A 22,303-nucleotide genomic window follows, 5' to 3' on the forward strand; every position below is an offset into this window, starting at 1 on the left:
TCATATTCTTTACCTTACCTTGGCTGATTCAACATACATGAGACAATATTTAGTTACAATTGTCGAAGTGCATATTTGGAAGTGTACATGTAACAATATATGATATTATTCATACTAATGATACATATTGACCCTACCACTATGGTGTATTGACTCATGTTGTTATTAGTAGTATGACTTTTTGCATTATCCCCCCCCCCACTCCACCCCACCCCACCCCTTGACAGTTTGGAAGCATTTTTATAGTATTTCTCTGTGTGTGAGACAATATTTCCTTGAGGGAGATTTAGACAACTTATATCTTATACTCAGTTGGTGGGAATGAAAGAACGGGCCTTCTCGGTGGTTGCTCTGGAACTCCCTGCTCAGGGAAGCCCAATGAACACTGATAAGAAGGTCCAACTAGCAGGTGAATGACAGCAACATCATTAGCCCAGAGGCAAGTTCCAGCTGGCGAATATCTCCCCCAGATAATGGGAAGATGGATGCATTGCCTACAAGTGTTCAGAAAAATTGTTACCTCCATAACAACTGTGGAAACATAAGCAATCCAGCAGAATGAAGCAATGGGAAAGATACCATTATGCTCATGCTGCCAAAAGGACAATTACAAAGAGAAAAAAGTCTTCCATCTTATTTTCTTTAATCACTTTCTCATCTAACATTTGGGATTTGTGGATTAAAACTAAAGAGAACTTCAATTTTGCAGTGACATCATGACATCAGCAAGTTGCCTCCTTTCTGGATTAAGAAGAGAGAGACTATATATACCAAAAAAAAACTTCGCTGGGTTGTGCTGTAATTATTGCCTAATTGATTATGGAAACAATAATATTAAAATGGGAAGTTTGAACCGCTTTTGATGGAATCACATTGGATTATTTTTAAAGACTGAGAGCTCTTGTGGGAAGTGTTATTGCTTTGATAAAAGAATACATTGTATTTGTGATACAACAAAATAACACTACTACCTTATTTGCAGAACTATACATGAATTTAAGTTCTCGACTGTACAAAATGTTGGATAGTAAATATGACAACATTTAAAAAAGGAAGGGAGGTTCATTGGGAGGAAGATTTGGAAAGTCTAAATAATTAAGGTAATCTTTGAAGAAATATGTAAAGAAGTGAAACTAATGAAAAAGGAGTCAAACCAGATGCTGACAAAAGAAAATGGAGAAGAATCTTTGGAGAAACTGGGGTTCAAACAGTCAGATAGTCTTGCCAGGGGAGTGAGAATCCCAAAAATATGAAATTTCAAGCCAAAATAATAGTTTTTTTTATTGATGAACAAACTCAAAGAAAGAAGAATTGTGTTTTAGTCTTGAAGAACATTTAGAGAACCCTCCAGAGATCAAGAGATTTAAAATTAGAGAGAAGTATGTGGTTTTGGAATATTCTGTTGGGACTATGAGATTTTTTTTTGTCAGAGAAGAAATTGCAACCTCTGAGGCTAGAGAAACTGTAAAAGAAAAGCATGGAGAAAGGATTATTTTGTCCAGAAGGCTAAAGTAAGAAGAAGAACCAAGAACAAACACTATGGGATAATGTACTCATCCAATGTTTTTGTGTGGCTTAGGGATTTTTGTAGGATTGATTATTTCATCCTTTTATTTTTATTTTTACAATGGCTAAGATATAATAGAAAATCTAGTGTGAAATATAAATATGTACAATTGATAAATTAAGGCTTGACTTGATCTGTCTTTGGGCTAACACATGCTTACAAAAAAAAATCTTTTTAAGGATGCTTCTGGGGTCTATTAAAGCAAAGAGAATATTTGGAAAATGTGATAAGTTACATATATGTGTGTGATAACTCAGAAATCATGGATAATGATTCTTGTACATAGAATTTAGCTAGTGCTAGAAGCAGTATTGCTTACTATGAGATATATTGGGAAGAAGGTGGAAAAAAAGAAGGCATTGTCATAAAAATTGGGAAGACTGCCTCAGGATAAAGAAGAAAACATTTATTTCTTGAGATTCTTTTTACAATGAATATATTGTTAAAAGACGATTATTGAACTATTAAATATTAATAAATTTAATAATATTATTTGACTTTGTTGAATGTTTGTGGAAACATATTCTTTAATAAGATTTGAGTTTGTTTAGAAGATGATAGTTGTATGAGATTAATATATGCTTAAATAATTGCTGAAGAGAGGATGAGAAGTCAGAACTGTTATCTTTTGGTGTCTTTTCCTTTTTTTTCTTTTTTTCTTTGTGTTTTCTAAGTTTTCTGTTTCCTTGTTTTTGTTTTTATTTTGATTAGGTGTTGCTATGATTAGGTGTTGCTATTTTTTTTATGGGTAATGAATGGGTAGGGAGAGAAATAACCTAGCTACTTCATCACAGTAGAGAATGAATCTACTTTAAATCTGGTTTCTGCCTCCTGCAGAATTCTGGGGCTTGTAGTTTAGTGAAGTTGTTAAAAGCTCCTTCATAAACTACAAACCCCAGAATTCTGCAGGAGGCAGTGAATTCATTATCTAATGTGATAAGGTCTGATTACTCTTGCTTAAGAGAATATTTAAAAAGATATATGCATAGTTTTGACATCCTAAAATGTATAAGACTTAAGTGTTCCTCTCCATGAGAGAAGAACTAAGAAGAAAACAAAATTTCTGATTATCATTGAACTATGATCAAACCTTTTGACCTTTAGCTATATTTTGATATATATTTGGAGAAACCAAGAAGTCTGTGACAGATGGTTTGTGTAGCAAGCATCTTTCAAAGTTTCCATCTGTAGGAAATTGTTTCTGTTGAAGATTTTCATGTCTGTTTTGACAACTCTTTGTACAAGTCTGTCATTCTAAACGATTGCCATTTCTCTGCGGGAAAAGACAGTATATATTTGCAAACACTGAGACAGCCTTGTCATATTTTTCCTTGCAAAGCAAAGGAATATTTAAATCAATAAATGTGAAGCTATCTTTTATATTGAATAGGACTAGATTATCCGAATTCTCAAGGAGATGACTGTCAACAGTTACTATCAGATCTGCTCATAACATGGCATGAATTACATATGATTCTTAGATAGGACCTTGACCTTTTTACCACATATATGACATGCAAAAAAATTGATATATATGCAATAATTTTCCCTTGTTGTGTTCTAAATATACCAACATTATATTGTCATAACCAGGGCTGACCTAAAATATTTTGTTTCCCGAGTTGATGGGAAAAAAATGAACCAGAAGAATAAATATGGAGAGGCAAAATGAGGACATAAGCCCTCAAATGTTCCTTCATTTCCCACATTTCATTTTCTAGCATTGCACAGAACAAGAAATTCTTATGTTTGCTTTGTTTTCATCCCTTAGCCACCATGCCTGTCTCTCCCCCCCCCCCCTCCTTTTAGGCTATTCTATTTGTAATAGCTCAACTAAGAGTTTATATTTCTGCAGTGATAACATTTTGTGTACTGAAGGAAAAATTCACTGAGGGAGCAAAACCATGTTTGGGATCCTGATTTAACCTCCTGCAAATAGCTATGCCCCTTAAAAGAAACTTGGTTGACAACTGGGGAGTCCAGGAGGCAAAGGACACCTCTACATTGACCACTTGGGTCATTTTCAAACCAGCATAGAGGAAAGCATTTTCAGTGTGCAGGTGTTTAGACTGGAAAATCTGGAACCAGTTTGAGGTCTATTGTGTTGTACCTCAATTTGATCTGTGAAGAGGTGACAAATAAAATGCATTGTTGTTAATAATAATAATAATAATAATAATAATGACATGATATGAGGATTTAAAGATCGAACTGCAAAGACAGTAGCACAAGCTAGTGAAGGTGGTCCCAGTGGTGATCGGCACCCTGGGTGCAGTGCCTCAAGACCTTGGCCTGCACTTAAACACAGTCAGCGCTGACAAGATTACCATCTGCCAGCTGCAAAAGGCCACCTTACTGGGATCTGCACGCATTATTCACTGATATATCACACAGTCCGACGTGTGATCCAATACAACAGCCAGCAGAGTGTCTGCTGTGGATTCACCTTGTGGTGTTTCAAATAATAATAATAATAATAATAATAATAATAATAATAATAATAGACTGTTATTACACAAACTACAGAAGCTGGCCTTGAACCGGTTCCAGAATCAGCAGTATCTGCAGCTTCACAGCCGCAGAGAATACAGAGAGGTTTTTTTTAACTACTCATCCACCAGAATGCAAATCTGCAGATCACCTGAGTACTTTGAGTGTCTGCACAGCATTCTTCAAAGTCACAAAGTTTGCTATGCAATATGTTTATACCAGAGTAAACTGATGCACATTAAGAACTCTATGTCACACTGCTCTCTGATCACATTTATTTTGGTTTAAAGCCCTTAAAATGTGCTGCAGTGCCTTTTCATAGCATGCATTATATAGCTGCTGCACTTTCTGTCTGACATCAAATGGTCAGTTCAGATGTATCCAAAGACAAGGGATTTCTGCTTTGACACAGTCATTCTTGCTTGAGGTGATAGTCTTGCTTGCATGGCTTGAGCTGCAAGTTATTCATCTATTGCACATGGTTTCGGCTTTCCAAACAATGTATGTTTGCTGTGGGTTCTGACAAACCACCAGAGGATCTTAAATAGTGTGAAAAAAATGAATTATCTGACAGGTGGAAGCAGATGGCATTCTTTGAGATAAGATAAAGGTTGGAAGAATCTGGAAGTCAGAAAAAAAAACAGTTTACTGATGTTCTAAAATATCCGAAGTACATTTTTATGACTAATGCAGCTGATTTCCAACTGTTTTAATCCATCTTCTTCAGGATGAGGAAACAGATTTACTTGCAGTTTAAATGACAGAGGGTATATAATTAGCTGAAATAAATTATACATTATTGAATAGAACAAATTAAGTGAAGTGGTTAATTCATATTTAGCAGGATATTTATTCTGAGGCTCTTTTGTCACCTCATTCTTGACAATGAAAGTGAAAATACAAAAGTAATTTAAATACATAATGTATTATACATGAAGAAATGAGTTCCCATGGGTACAGTTTGGTTCAAGGAAACTTTAGACTGCATATTTGCTATTGAATGAATGGAGGGCAATCTGGAATAAGATGCACAAAACCTTTGTCATGGTTAAATCATTTCCTTATGAATCTTGTTTTGGCAGTAGCAGACCTTCCCTGCAGGATGGGAGACTGACTAAGATGGTCTGCCCTTAGGGATTTTTTTTTTTTTTTGGAATCCAAAAGATCCTGAATGCTCTGTGGTATTTTTGGCAGACAGGAATGGTAATTCCGTCAAGAGCTTAGTCTCACTATGGAATGTTGAGGTGGAAAGGGTTATTGATACCATCGCTTCTTAGTATCCAATTCAGTGCCTGTAATTCATTTTGGTTTACAAAAGATTTTCAGTCAATGAAACAGGCCATATGAAGGTTGGAGTGCAGATGGTGAAGGTTATACAGTGAATACAGCCAAGAGGCAAAGATGTTTCATTGTATATTCTATGTGACTGTGAAGAGCAATGTCCCTCCCAAAAACCCCAGCCCTATTCTATCTTCAGCACACCATCAGATTTTCTCACTCAGATTTTCTCTGAGTGAGAAAGAGCCAGGAATTAAACCCTCAGTTGCTTGCTGTGATAAATTTGCCAGACACTTGAACAGAAAGTTATCCTTATTCATTCAGAATTTGATGCCTTTGTAGAGTCTGGGAAGCTGCCCTTTGGCCATCTTTGGGCAAGGTGGCTGGGAAGGCGGCTGGGAAGCTTCGGATATTATTGGAGCAAACAGGTTGTCTCAACCCATTTCACTCTGGTTTGAGGTATAGTACCGAGAGAGACTTGCTACCGCATCACTAGGGCTGGGCGGTTTCATTCATTAATTTCGTAATTCGTTAATAATTTGTTATTTTTCTTGATAACGAAGCAATAACAAACCATTCAGGAGCAACTAAAAAACGAAACGAATTTTTAAAGCTATTTCGTAATTGTTTTGTAATTGTTTCGTTATTATTTCCGTATGTCTGGTGCAAGTTTTATAGTTGTTTCCCTCCCATCTCCCTGGTTGCAAGCGGTCGGCATATACCCCACTTCCGGGTCCCTGGCCTCTGCTTAAGTGGATCAAATTCTCCTCTCCTCCTGTCGTCACCTCACCTCGTTCCTCACTCTGGCCTGCGTGCATTGGGCAAAGAGACACAGCAGTGCAGCACTCAGAGACCTGCCTGTTGCCTGCCTGACCTCTTTCCTTCTCCAGGTTAAAACTATTATATTTATTATTATTATTATTATTATTATTATTATTATTAAGAATGGATGGCCATCTTTCAGTAGTGCTTTGACTGTGCCTTACATGCAGGAAGGCAGAAAGTGGTTTGTTATAATAATAATAATAATAATAATAATGATGATTATTATTATTATTGAGAAGCGTTGTCAAACCAGAATAGAGATCTCACCCCTCCTCTCTTTCCCCCCTCTTTCCTTCTCCAGGTTAAAACTATTATATTTATTATATTTATTATTATTATTATTATTATTATTATTATTAAGAATGGATGGCCATCTTTCAGTAGTGCTTTGACTGTGTCTTACATGCAGGAAGGCAGAAAGTGGTTTGTTATTATTATTATTATTATTATTATTATTATTATTGGGAAGCGTTGTCAAACCAGAATAGAGATCTCACCCCTCCTCTCTTTCCCCCCTCTTTCCTTCTCCAGGTTAAAACTATTATATTTATTATTATTATTATTATTATTATTATTATTATTAAGAATGGATGGCCATCTTTCAGTAGTGCTTTGACTGTGCCTTACATGCAGGAAGGCAGAAAGTGGTTTGTTATTATTATTATTATTATTATCGGGAAGCGTTGTCAAACCAGAATAGAGATCTCACCCCTATTATTTTCAGTTGCGCAACCGCGTCCGCCATTTTAACAAATTGATTTGTTAATATTAACGAAATTTCGTAAATATCAAACTTTTTAAAAGGAAAATTTTCGGAATTCTTTTAAATATCGAAACGCAAAAAACCCCAAAAAACGAATCGATTTTAGAAACAAATTTTTCCGTTGTTACCCAGGCCTACTCATCACACAAGCCAATTTTCCTGTCGTACGCCACTTGCTCTCCATTTTCAGCATAGATTCTATTAGCCAATGTGCAGGGACTTCCAGCTGGGCTCTGTGATGAAAGAGCAGAATAAGTGGCACACATTTCGTCATGGCAACATGGGACCCTTCTTGCGTTCCCTTACCAGCAATGGGGGGAAGCCAGTGGTGATGTGGCCATGGAGCAATGTTTTCTCCACACTCCCCTGCCAGGAGCCCATGGATTCTCCATGATGCATGCCAAATCCATGGGGCTTTGTGATGAGATACTTGGTTGCTCTGATTGAATTACCTATTCTAGATGAAAGATAGGGAAAGTGTTACCATTCCAATGTTCCCAGAACTCTCTGAAGCTTTTGATACCATTTCTCATGATATCTTATTGAACCAGTTGTGGCAGATGGAAGTAGGAGGTACTGGTTTACAGTGACTGTGATTCACTCTGCAAGGTCAGTTCTAGAGAGTGGCATTAGGACACTCCTTCTCAGCCCTGTGACCATTGTATTATGCAAGAATTCAGGGTTGTCTCTCTACAAGACAAGTTTGTTAGGTGGCCCCTCAGCTGCTATTGTTAACCTCTTAACCTCTGAGTTGCCCAAGGGCTGAGAAAGGCGGTATATAAATGAAGTAAATAAATAAATAAATAAATAAATAAATAAATAAATGTTTCTTCAAGTGGTCCACTGTGAAATTCACACAATCCCGCCCATCCTCCCCGCACTCAATCATGCCTTCTATCTCCAACTGTCTTTCATGGTACGGAACTAAGGCCTCAAGCCCCACTGCCTGGCTTTATTACTGGAGTGGATGGGCAGGGCTGGAGTCCCTGATTTGGCAAAAGCTTTTCAGTAAGGATCCGAATCAGCAGCATGTACACAGGAAATACCACAGGTGTGAATTTCACAGTTGACCACTCGAAGAAACATGGTTACAGGTAAGCAACCTTACTTTCTTGCTCATTGTCCACATTCTCAAAATCATCCAATCACATCGTCATTCTGGTACCACTATGGATTTATAATTTGTGGCTTCCGGAAACCATAATAACATAATTACAGTAAACAGTTGATTACAGTGGACAGAAAAGGTTAACACAAAAAAAGGCATTTTAAGTAGAAACCCCACCTATGAAAGTCTCTCCACAATGAGACCTTTATCTTCTTTATCAGTTCCAGGTTCAGACCTTTCTCTGCTTTCAAGTACTTGATTAGTGTTTATTATTTATTTATTTATTATGGTTGCTTATACCCCGCCCTTCTCACCCGGGGGGACTCAAGTTGTTGAAATATCACCCTTATTCCAGATATAAACTGTTTGTTCAGTGTGTGTGTGTGTGTGTGTGTGTGTGTGTGTGTGAATTTTAATTGTACATCTAGATCAGTGTTTCTCAAACTGTGCTCCTCCAAGTTTTTTGGACTTCAGCTCCCAGGAATCCCAGCCAACTTACCAGCTCTTAGGAATTGTGGGAGCTGAAGTCCAAAACATTTGGAGGAGCACAGTTTGAGAAACTTTAGTCTAGAGGAAGAGGAAGAAGAGAAGGAGTCATTATGATGGTGGCTGTTATGGAAAACAAGTGTCCTAAAAAGAAAATCTTATCAACAATTACTCAGATCTACCAAGTAGTATATTTGCTGGTACTGAGACACAAAGCAAAGCAACTTCTGATAACCTGGGCACTTTGGTAAGTTCATGCAGCAAAAATGTTATTTTGGCACTTGATGATGTACTTCTGTTGAAACATATTATACCTGTACTCATGCAAAATGGCTTGCAGCTCAGGCAGTTTAAAGCAGAGAAAATGCTAAACAATTCTGTGAAACACTATTTGTGCTTCTAATGTTAGTCCTGCTGAAACAAAAGAAGCTTAGTGGGGGAATCTGGTATTCAACATTGCCCTTCTGCCTTTTCTCTATGCCCAGTCCTCTTTCTTTATGAAGATTTGAAATGGCCGACATTGTAACACACACAAACACACACACCTTGACTGTGCTTCTGTATCACAGAATTAGTCCTGACTCATGAACAAAGATGTCGAATCAGCTTGAGGCTAATGAGGGCAGGAAATCCCATTGAGCCACATGTACAGATCAGGTCGTTCATATTGTTGTACATTTCCTACTCCATGAGAGTTCTATTAACGCACAGATGTTTGATGTTCCACAGGGGAAGCAAAAGTAAAGCAGCAAACTTAATGCAATTTGACATTTTCCCCTAGTCACTGTTGCCATTTGGGTAACTTCAGCTAAGCAAAAGGTAATTTGTGCTTCTGTAAATTACAATGCCTTTCCTTGCAGTAACTCAAGCATGTGTGACATTTAGATTCAGTGTTCCCTTTCCAGTGATCGTGAGTTGACTCTTACCTATGTGGCCAGTGTTTCCATTCAGATGTTTGCTGTTCAATTACTTTACCCTGGTAGCAGGTATATGAAGTGTTTTTTTTCTCCCTTACTCTTGTTTTATCTCATTCATAGAAGGATCATCTCCTGATTTCCTCTGTAAACTTCTATCTTGTTACTTAGCTAAATAATCTTTAGAAAAATGCAGATATTTCAGAAAAAGTACAACTTTTAACCAGTTTTAAAATAAAAGGGACACATCTTCAAATTGATTTTTTTCCATTAATGGCATCCTAGATTCAGTGTAATACAGTAATAAACTGGATTATTAATATTGGCTGTTAGGAATGTATATCTCACCTTTTCCCCAATAATAGGACTCAGCAGATCTAACAACATATATAAAACAATATAAAATAAAATTATAAAGTACAAACATAATGTATTGTCGAAGGCTTTCATAGCTGGAATCAATCAGTTCTTGTGGGTTTTTTCGGGCTATATGGCCATGTTCTAGAGGCATTTCTCCTGACGTTTCGCCTGCATCTATGGCAAGCATCCTCAGAGGTGAGGTCTGAGGACCTCACTTCTGAGGATGCTTGCCATAGATGCAGGCGAAACATCAGGAGAAATGCCTCTAGAACATGGCCATATAGCCCGAAAAACCCACAAGAACTGAGTACAAACATAATATTTAAAATTCAATGACAGGATTTATATACTGAACATTAAAATGTTGAAATTCACAGAACCCTTATAAAAATAATTTTTAAAGTATCATTGCAGGCCCCACACCTTTTGAGAGGATTATTTCTTCCTCAGTTTCTGTCATTTCTGAAAATTTAAATACAGAAATATATGGCAGAATGTCAAAGGGCAAGAGCAGGTTCTGCTTCCATAGCCTAACTCTTAAGTGTTCTTTTCTTCTTTTATTTCTTTCTTTGGCAAAATAGTGCCATTCCCTAAATATCACACTGTTCTGAAATGTCAAGGGCAAACGACATTGATTTGCTTCGAAGTAGCCTCGTGCACTGTATGAATATTAGCTTGAGCATGTTACATGAACATATGTGGGTAATGCTTGGACTGGAAGGATTTGTTGTGATTCCTCTGTATTTATAATATCATCATTGGCCTGTCTTTAATTTATGTTTTTTTTTAATATTCAGTGCTATTTTCTTTTATCTTTCCTGTCCCTTATAGACCAAATAAATATGTCTATTTTGTAGAATCCCATATTTCTGCAGTTCATATATATATGCAAAGCCCACTTGCTTTGAATGATGTCTTCTCCTAGCACAGCAAAACCAAGATTGCAAAGAAATGTAACCCATGTGCCTTATGGGCAACATTCAGCTTGCCTAGTTACTGTTTTGCATGTTTGCTATAGAAAATATTCATGTAATATTATCATTTTGCTTTTCTATATCTTTTTATTTCTTTGCCAACCCATTCAAGGCCACATAATACAGCATGATTGTAAATGCTTGGTGTTGTTGCCTTCTAGTTCTTTCTAACTTGTGGAAACCATAAGGTAAACCTGTCACAGAGTCTATTTGACATCATTTGTTCACATGAAGCTGATCATTTCCTTTCACTGTGACTATCTACTTCATCACATTAGAGAATGAATCCACTTTAAATCCAGTTTCTGCTTCCTGCAGAATTCTGAAGTTTGTAGTGTAGTGAAGCTATTAAAGCCTTCTCTAGTGTGATGAGGTCCTGAGAGAATAGAACTTGCCCAAGGTCACCTAGTGGACTTCCATTGCTGAGGAGGAGTTCTAATCCTGTTTTCCCAAACCAGAAATCATGCTTCACCTACTGGAAATGTTATGAAGAGTAATCACTTAGAGTTAAATACAATCTGCGGAGAAAGTAGAATGAAGAAATTAATGCATATTTTAGTTTATGTTGAACTAGTTGCCATATTGCTTCATTACACACCCAGATCACAAGCATACCCAAATTTACAATTATATTGTGAGTTTGCTGTAAACCATTGTAATGTAATATATACCTGTGCTGCTCAAAGTCGTGGCCCATAGACTGGTGCACCAAGCCATCAGCTGCCAGATCATGTTGAATTTTGAAGAAAAAAAAGAGCTGTGGCCAATGGCCCATCAATGCAGAACTTGTCTCAGCATACTAGGGAAAAAAAACTCAAATCTCCCACTTGCAGTAGATATGATTGAGAAGCACTCATTATTCATGAGGTGCCTATGCTATACAGGTGCTTTCCAGAGACACCTGCAGCAGCATCAGGATGATGGAAACCCAATCCATCTCCTTCTTCCTGCACGAATTAGCTTTTTCTTTTGCTCACATTGTCTGTAAATCAGTGTTCCTCAACCTGTGGGTCCCCAGATGTTTTGGCCTACAACTCTGAGAAATCCCAGCCAGTTTACCATCTGTTAGGATTTCTGGGAGTTGAAGGCCAAAACATCTGGGGACACACAGGTTGAGAACTAGTTTAACCTTGTGATAAGGACACAACATCCTTGGAAGTAATAAAGGCATCCACTAATGACTTGTCCGCCACTGCAAGTTATTCAGCTCATGTAGATGAGTTAATCACTGCTAACTTAAATCTCATTGGTTCCAATGTTTCTACTCAAAGCAAGTTTAAATCTAAATCTAACTCAATTACTCAGAAGAAAAGAACATGAATAATTGTGTAAAGACTGACAGGTGGACTGTGTGTATTCCTTGCTTACCTTTTCCCTATCTCTGTTCTTATTAAAAGAAATAGCAAAGTGGATTTTGCATTTTACCCAGCAGTTGAAAGAAAACATACATTGTTTATTTTGATTATTTCCCTTAACAGTATGCTGCCAAACAGGATCCATTAAGAAACTCCACATGCTACTGAGGTACTATTATTGGAGGATGATGGCAGCATAATTATACAGTACATCATCAGAAATCTTAGTTTGGCAGGAGCTGAAGAATCCTTCAGAGTTTCAGATTAGTCCAAATGACCCTGGCTTTTATTGCTGCTGAATGTCTAGAAAGCAGTGGGATGCCACATTCCTGCAAATAAATTACTGGGGCCAGGAAAAAAATGACACTTCTGTGAGTAACACATTCCTTTGAATGGGAATCTTTAATGCAAGTAAGCCTCTCTTAATTGACTATAATGTTGTGCAGCTTGCTAAAATAAAAAAATAGGCAAGCAGAATATGCCCTCCATGGTAATTTTACACTGTCCCAAACTGTGAAGTTTAAGGCCTATCAACACACCTCAAGCATAAGGAGAATGTAAGATACACATGGATAACATTTGGCCCATAAATTGGGAACATTGGTGATTTGTACTACAATTCCACAACTGTGCACCCAAAATATCTGTTTCAGGATTTGTGGTGACCCATCATGAACAATACTAATCCCCTGTACCGGCTTTGATAAGCTTCCTGTTTGCAAATCACCAGTTGCACTGATTGTGGACAAGGAAAACCAAACTATAGTCCAAAGAATGTTTTACTTATTCATCATGATTACAAAAATCCTCACAAGTCAAATATTTGTACATTCAATAGTTGCTCATTTGCTTAAGAGATTGCCTGAGTTTTGTTAGCCTATCTCATAGTTCTTGCCTACAAGAAAGAAATTTACAGAATTGTATTCCAATGTAAAAGAATAAATTCTCTTGCAGGATATAGCTCTGAGTCTACCTGGAAACCTCCATATGTGTGCCACTTTTCAATGCATGTGTACCCATAATAAGATTCGCAGTAGCTTAGCAATTAACTCATTGCATCAATAATGAAGAGATAGGTATATTTCATTACAATTAAAATTACAATATTCCTTTTATTGCACAAACAGCTTACAGTTACATTGGCTAACTAACAAACAACAAAAGGGAATTACATTTTCACTTAGCATTCACATACATATGAACAGTAATCCATCCTCATTCATCCAAATATTACCATATCAATTTCTTCCTCCTTGGAGAACACCTGTTAGGCCAGACCCTGTTTCCTTACTGCCTGCCAATACATCATTCTAAAACTTCTATAATGCCAAAACTTCAAAACTCCAGACTCCCTAAGAATATGACTTCAAAACACACCCTTTTCTCTTCCCTTGAGAAAAAGAGGCAAGAAAACAGACTGCTCCCTGCCACTCTCAGAATACACCATCTTTTTCCATAGCGCATGGCGGGTGGACAAAACCACTCTGGTCTGCCACACTTCAGAATTATTAGATTGAGTCTTTTATATGAATATTCTACTGATGTTGTAAACAATTGTCCTGTTTGAAATTATCTTGAGTCTTCACCTCCTGACATAGAAGTTGATCTTCATTGTGTTCTGGGTTTGACTTGAAAGAGCACTGTCTTTGTCTAATGTAAACAGAGATCATTTCCTTTAGAGTTAATTTGGATTCTGGTGAGCAAATGTTGACAGATGTAAACATATATAAACATTTATCTTACCATTGTCACTGTTTACTTTTCAGTTTTCATTAGCAACTTTTAATTACAGTCCAGCAAACAAGCAGTTAATGATTTAGAATGGTGTCTTCAGTCTAAATTATTAGGTCTCATTCATTCATCTTTCATTCAATTCAAGCCATATATCATATTTTATCATGACACTTAATTATGCCACTCCTCATGCTACTGTTGTGGATGTTGAGTTGATAGAGAACAGAGATGCAGTATGTTTTGCAACATAGACCAGCGGTTTGTGGAATTCTGTTGGTTTTCTTTTGAAATGGCCAAATGAAAATAAACTCTTGGTTACTTTGAAACAGGAAGTGAAGATTTGTGTGTGTGCATGTGTTTGTGTGTGTATAATTGCAATGATTCTAATGACTGACTTCAGGTGAGATGGATTTTAAAAACCCTTTAACTGCAACTATTTCATTTTTAAAAGTAACATTTTATCTTCTAGCTGTGAGTGAAATCATTACCAATGGCAAACAAACTTAATGCTGAATTTATAGCATGATTAACTAATAAAGGAACTGCACTCAGTAGAACATTTTTTATTCTGCCTCCAAAAGCTCTTCCAAAGTATGGGCAGAGAAGAGGAATGACTTCACTAAAACCTATTATCTTAAAAGCTCCAACTTCTTACTTTGACAGAATTTCAACATTATAACTCTCCTGGAATTATTACTAAAATGTTAAATACATTCTTCCTCAATAGGAGCATCTTTCAGCAGTGGGAGCTATTTGGTCAGAATTACGCACTTCTTAAAGTACTTTCTATAGTCAATGGGGCCTTCTGAAATGAAGTGCTGAATGATTCTATTTCATATGAATAGTTTTTTCCTCCTCTGATGAATATAACATTCAGACAACATCATGAAGGGTTGTGTTGAGAAAAGAAAAAAGTAAGGTGAGGCAAGTCTCCTGATTCAATTCAGAACCCAACATGGTGATTTCCACCCAGCCCTAATGTCATCTGGCACAGTTTGGACCAAATCCAAAACTTGAACCTGAATCAAGATTTGAAAATCTGGATCATGAGTTCATCTGTTTTTATGCATTATGAAAACAAAATAATAATAATTTACATGAAATCACCCTTTCTGCAGTTCTTGTGTAATAATTGTGGATATGGTGCATATAACCAGGAATAAAATATTGGGGGTTGCACTTTGCACCAGCCGCAATGGGAGCTGGTTTGATTCTGCTAGATGAGTACCCTTACATGACCATCAAAGTAGGTGTCATTTCCTGTACCCACAGCATACTAGTTGAGGAAAGTGGTATAGCCTTGTGAACTGTATCATTACATTCTGAATTGGAACTGACCCAATTGTTTGCACTACGTCAAGGTATAGGGATGCTCCAAATCTTTGGAAAAGCTCCAGAGCATCCCCTAACTTTGCCTAATGTGGGACAAAACCACATTGAACACCCATGTCCTGTGTTGAGGCTGATTCTTGCCCACCACAGCCTATACTGCCTACGTATACTTAATCAAGTAGCTTGCTGGCTCTACTTCCACCCCACCTCCTAAAAAACATAAGGTAACATTTGGTCATACTCCAGTCATCTGCAAAATGGAGCTCCTTCACTCCATGAAGTTGTTTCCCTGTAAAGCGTGCTGAAAGGGGAGTTACAGTTGTGGCACTAGGGACAAAATCATGACTAAGTTTTAATTGTGAATATGAAAGTACTAGAATAGTAACAGTAATTTGTTAGTAATGAGTAACTCAGCAAATCTCATTTCTAAGTAATAGTAAAAGAAAGACGTAATGACATGTTGAGTTTTGATTAACTTGTAAAGTCATTATTTGAAAGTAGCATCACATTGCTCCCCCACCACTGAAATAATGAGACCACACAACCATATGGGATAACATTGGGCAACTTTGTTAATGTTACCTTTTTACCTTTCTTTGTGACCTGCAAACCAGTTCTTAAAGGGTATGAACTTGGTGTGGAATAAGCTGAGGCAGTGGTCATCCAAGGCCTACTCCCCAGCTAACTTGGGCAAGACACCTGAGTCTCCTGAGTGCAACCCCACCTGAGATGCTCCCAGGGCAACCTCTTAGAGAAACTACACAGACAGTCATGAGGCCTGAATTCCTGCCACTCCAAGACCATTCCCATTAGTTATTCAAACCCACAAGTGAGCGTTTATCTTCCTGCCCTTCACCAAAATGGGTGCCTTAGTTGCACAACAAGATGTAAAACCCATCCTGGTTTCCCACATGACCCTAATTTATGTCTTACCAATACTATTTAGCCTCTAAAGAAATGGGAAGGGAAAGTTAATAATTTGCAATTGACTCCTCAAAAATCCATGAAGACACACAGGAAATGAAATATTATGCAAAGTAACACATTAAGGCAAATAGAGAATAAACGACAAAAAATAATGTAACAAGAGGTGCAGAAATGAAGAAGGCAGCCTCATTTGTCATGTCAGATGGTCATGCACATTTATATTAAATATTCTGCAGGTCTTTATTGAATGCTTCAATATTATATGTATCACATGTTTGAAATTTTGATATTTGTATTACATAGAAGCTGGTAGTCTGATTTTAATATTTGATGGTTTATTAGTTTTATGGCTGCAGTATCATTGCTTTTTAAGTTGGCAATAAAACTAATAAATGGCATGTAGCTATAATTATTTATCTGACTGCATTTCTGAAACATAACGGCATTACTGTTTCAATTGCACATCTGATGACTGATCAAGATAAAAGAATACATACAAGTATAATGCAAGTACATGTCAAGCTTTCAGTTCCTACTTCACTTTTAATATCAGAATTCCTAGATTGAAAATTCACTTTCAAGCTTTGGATAATGAAGCTGGGAATTACTGCTTGATTTGAACATTTAAACTCGACTACAAAGGGAACAGTGATAGTTAATTTAAGCCTTGTCTACTGCCTTAAGTTTGCTAATAAAATGAGTATATGTTGCACTGTCCCTTCTTGCCCAATACACTATCAAAACCTTGTGTGAATAACTAATTATTAATTTATCATAGGTATATTCCACTTAAAAGTACCTGAGTCTTCTCTCATTGGTTCCGCCATTGGAAGAATCAGAGCAGTGGATCCTGACTCTGGGAGGAATGCAGAAATTGAATATACTATTGTTCCAGGAGATGGAGGAAACTTGTTTGACATCAGCACAGATGAAAACACACAAGAAGGGATCATCAAGTTGAAAAAGGTATTAGATCCTAATTAATTACAAATGGGTACATATTGTACATTTAAAAAATGGCATCAGTCTTAATGAGGCTTGAAAAGAAATTGTAATGTATAGATGTCTAAATGAATGTTTAAAATGCACACTTTTATAACTCTTTTAAGTATTTTTTTTCCTATATTAAAGCATCACTTCATGAACTCTTTCCCCTCTTTAATAATTTTATTTCTGTGGCACTGTTTCTTCAAACCCAAGTTTACCTGCAGCAAAACCACAAAAGAGAAACAGCATTATGGTAAGTTAAAGATTAGGGATGTCTGCATTTTGATATCACAAACAAATTGCTCAATAAGGCTAAATAAAGAGATCAAGCAGTAAGTCAAACATAGACCAATTGAGAATGGATCCTTCCAGACAGGCCCTATAACCAAAGTTATGATCCCAGGTTTACTGCTTTAAACTGGATTATATGAGTCTGCACTGCCAGATAATCATGGATAAACAGAAAACCTGGGATATAGGGCCTATCTGAAAGGGTCCAGTATTAGGAAGTAGAGGAAAACTCATAATTTTGACTCTGAAGCATATCTGACGTTATCATCATCAACAATAGTTGCTTGACCACTCAATGCATTCCTGAACCTTTAAAAATATTCAAGTAAATGTAACAGTCACAGTTTGGGTACTATATACCTATTGTCTTAAAGAAATTGTGCGCTAAAGTCTTTCCCTTATTAGTTTCAATAGCTGTTGTAATCCAGTCTTGCCTGCAGGGAGGTGTGTGTAGTGCATTTTAAATCTCATAATAAGATTGCAGGCTATTTGACTTTGAGCTTTCAGGCCAAGTACAACTTCTGCTATTGCCTTCGAACAAATGCATATCTTGGGTCTTCTAGTGCCACTTCCTGGTTGGAAACAAAATAGCATCCAAGTAGAATAAAAAAAGAAATAGGTTCTGCTGTGTATCACACTATTTCTCAATGGGCAAAACTTAGATAACAGTGTTAATAAAGTTAACAGTGTTATCTAAGTTTTTCCCATTGAGAAATAGTGTGATACACAGCAGAATGCAGCACTGTCTGTTGTTATTCCAGATTGTAGCCTGAATTGGTTCATTTGCTACACAGTTCATAACATCTCATGTGAAGCAATACCAATTCTAAGACCTGTCTTTGTAAGGCAACAAGCTAAAATAGATTGCTTTGCTCCATGAGCTTGTCCAGAGACTTGTTTGCATACACATTAAGCTGTCAAAAAAGGCTGGAATCTTGTTGAAGTACATTAGTATAAACACCATTAAATAATTAATTGCACAGGGGCGTCATCCCAAAAAGGGTTAACCAATGTACAATAGGCAAGAAAGCATACAATTGGTTGTTCAGGCTGGATTTACACTGTTCTATATCACAGGATTTGATCCTGAATTATTTGCTTTCAACTGGATTATATGAGTCCACACTACCAGACAATCCGGGATAAGAAGATCATTTGAGACCAGATCCTGGAATATAGGGCAGTGTAGATCCAGTCTCAATTATACAATCCAGTATAAAGCTGATGCAATATTACCCTAATCTTGCTGCTCAAAATGTTTGCTGAATTTGTGTTACACAAATGCAGAATATATACTTTCATATAGGTAGGCAAGTTTATGTGTTCATGAACATGCTATAAGGTCCCATCTACACTGCCATATAATGCGGCTTCAGAATGCAGATTAACTGCATTGAACTCTATTATATAGCAGTGTAATTTCCTATAATTCAGTTCAATGCAATTTAATTTGCATTATACGATGCTACACTGACCATATAATGGAATTCTAACTGCATTATATGGCAGGGTAGATGAGACCTAAGGTAGGACCTCCTCACATTTAAACTTTAAAACACTTAATCAGCATGCATCCCACATTTTTTACAACAGGATCCTGACATGATGCATTCACCCTCCATTACACAACTCGTACTGTTTAAAGTAATCTGTTTTACTCATCATACCATGGAAGCTTTGCCCTTTCCAATTCATTATAATTTCTGCATACTTCACTCTCTGCCTCTTTCTCTCTCTCTTTTTAAAAAAACCCTGATACTTCTGAAAAAAGATTCCACGAATTTGTGCAAATTCTTTTGCAAACACATTTTTAAAGGCACTAAAGAGCTACAGAGGTTTTCTCTTACCACATAATTTAAGAGAAATGGTGAAGGATCCTTTCATGACAAATCTCGGGATCCACAGGGTCCACCCAAGAGACACATTGTCGGAACACAGACGCCTTTAAGGGCCAGACTCAGAGTTAGTTCCAAAACAGAGTTTATTAAACAAAGGAAAAAGACTCGGAGGCACTTAACTCAATGTCTCTGGTCAAAACTCAGAGGTAAAAACCAGTCCTGGTTCAAAAGGTTAACTGAAGTAATAATCTGGATTATCTGGAGAAAAGAACCGAATTAAATAAAGTACCCCAAAAGCCACACAAAACAGCACAGTATGCAAATGGTTAACAAAACAAAGAAGCCACAGGGAAGAAAGTGTAGTCAAGCGAAGTCCAGGGTCATAGCAAGCAGAATCTGAAGTAGTGAAGTTCCAAAGTCCACGGAGGCAGCGTCATGGTCAAACCAATCCAAGGTCAAGGAAAGGGGAAATCCACATTCATGAGAATCCAAGTTGAGTCGAAAGCACACATGAACAGAAGCAGCAACATGCAGATCCAGGACCCAATGCCAACACGAAACAGGCAGCAACAAGTACCCAATGCACGGACGTATACCAACACCTTGCCTTCTGCAAAGATTCCCCATTTCAGAGCCTACTTTTATCTTACACATCATCATCAGAAGATGAGCTGACCCCCGTCATCATCCCTTGCAGCTGTTCTTGATTCCACACGTGAATTCCTACTTCCATCCCTCCAACTTCTCCATCTTCAGTCAAGACTTAGATCCCTCCAAGACTCAGATGTATTCCCCGAGTGCCAGTCTTCATTATCAGAGAACCCTTCAAATGTATCACTAGACATCGGCTCCGCACATACATCTTGTACCTCTTTTACCTTAGTCCAGTCCAATGTGTCATCCCCATCTTCATCACTCCCTAACCCATCGCTCCCAGAGAAACCCGCAAATGATTCTTCATCTGTGGGAGCAGTAAGTATATCCCGGATCCTCTTCCTCTATTGCTCCTCATCTGATTCTTGCTCCTGAGTAACCCTTTTTGTTCCCTTATTCCCATCCATTGTATCTCCTTCCTCTCCCTCACTTATTGAGCCTTCATTATCAGAGAACCCTTCGAATGAGTCCTCATCGGTAGGTGCCATAAGTATATTGCGAATCCTTTTCCTTTGTTGTTCCTCATCTGACTCCTGCTCACGAGTACCCCTTTTTCCCCTTCTGGTGCCCATACTACTGCTTGCAACATTACTTACAGGCTCTACTACAACACCCTCCCCCCCAAAGGAGATGTCACAGCACAAGGAACAGAATGCTTACTGTTTTGCTGATCATACATAAAAGCAGTGCATTGCATACAATTTATATTTTTTAAAAAATACAATATGTAACCCATGTCCAAATGCTCCATTTCAGACATCCTTGTATGCAGATTGCAATGGGTTGATGATGAAAGGAGACAAATGGCATTTGATGGGACCTGTCAAGATTCATATGTAAATGAGGGTCATTGTCAATGGCCTTAAAAACACCAACAATAATTTCAAAAGGCTGATGCTTCACCAAACTACAAATCAAAGCAGTGCATAGCAATGAGCCATAACAATTAGATTAGAGATGATGCTCCTCAGATAGGAGCCCAAGGTGCTCCTGAAGTAGCTTCCTCATTTGGTTTGGCTGAGCACTAAGAGTACTGTATTATATGAATTTAATGTGCACCCTAATTATGGGAAGGTAACTTAGCAAAGAGAGAGAGAGAGAGAGAGATGAGCATTAGATTTGAGTAAATATGGTATGTTGTCAAATGGGAGGATGGTGTACACATTGTACATAGACAATGAGCCACATGACACATGCTTCCCTAGAGAAGAATACATGCCTTTTACTATCCCAGATAAAATGGCCCTGAAAAATGTCTGTGGGAGCATCATATGACAGATATTTTTTATGACTGGGCTGTTAATTGCATTGCTGCATTCCAATAACACACTTTCTTAACTGTGTCCAATCTAGAACTTGGAATCTGTCTCCTTTCTAGTGACATTACAGAACCACATTTAACTGAGAAAATTTATGCAGAACACCAAAGTAGTAGTAGTCTGTAGTAACACAAAGGATATTAAAAACGATTTGTATATATACACACTACAATGTATTGTGAGATGAATCCTTAAGTGATTAGAATCTCCACATTTTAGGATGTATTCTGCAGAGATTTTGCACATAGCTGTTTCATGTAGTAAATATTTTCTACACTGGAAAAGAGTATTTCTGCAAGGGACTACTATTTTTTTCTTCAAAGAAAGCTGTTTCCTGTACAGAAAATATTTCAGTTGGTTACATTTTTTGCATAAGGCATACATAGTTGATTTCCACACATAAAATAGCCTTCTCTGCACAGGAGACAGACTGTTCTGTGCAAAATATATTCACACAGAAATAGTATTTCCCAAGGGGAAAATAATATGCAAAACAATCACATGCAAACCTCATATAAAATAAAAAAAAATATGAATAGCATTTGAAAATTGTTGCAATGAAAACTATTGCTAAAATTATGCCTTGTCTCCTTTGAAAAGAACATTAGTGGCAGATAACATTACTAGCAGCCAGTACAGCTTTTGAATCAGGAGATGAAGGTCATCCAAAGTTGAAGGCATCCTTTCACCTTTGTGTTTATGAATCTATTCATGGTTATGGCCAGGAATAACTTTCACTAGCTATTACCAAAGTAGCAAACTTTATTCGTCTGACTATAATCTATCAACTGCCATTATTATCTGTCCTCCTATGGGACTTCTCTTGATGCTTGTTTGCAAACATCAGCTGGCACAGCTGTCAGCACATTAGATCAATGTCCTACCATACAATGTGAATATGGCTTCATATTCAATTCAGGACAGAATTCAAGGTGCTGACTTTGTGTCTAGAATATACTAAACAAATTAGTTTAGTTTGAGATGTAAGATTTCATTCTTCCATTATGTCTTTAACATGAAATTATAGCACTTTTCCCAGACTCTGTACTATGGTGGCCTCCAAGTGACTGCCAAATTAATCTCTTCAGTCATTGTCTCTCC

The 22,303-nt window shown here is 37.3% G+C and overlaps 1 protein-coding gene across 6 annotated transcripts in view; it reads left to right on the plus strand.

Annotated features, from left to right (window-relative positions):
• The window catches only part of CDH12 (cadherin 12), an 805,590-nt gene that overhangs the window by 742,075 nt on the left and 41,212 nt on the right, over window positions 1-22,303 (plus strand). For all 6 annotated transcript variants that reach the window (XM_060774685.2, XM_060774688.2, XM_060774686.2 and 3 more), the window contains one exon: window positions 16,892-17,079. In XM_060774685.2, coding sequence (XP_060630668.2) covers window positions 16,892-17,079 — 188 coding nt within the window. The remainder of the gene's footprint in view (window positions 1-16,891; window positions 17,080-22,303) is intronic.

This window comes from Anolis sagrei, chromosome 4 (assembly GCF_037176765.1).
Source record: "Anolis sagrei isolate rAnoSag1 chromosome 4, rAnoSag1.mat, whole genome shotgun sequence".
Lineage (NCBI taxonomy): Eukaryota > Metazoa > Chordata > Lepidosauria > Squamata > Dactyloidae > Anolis > Anolis sagrei.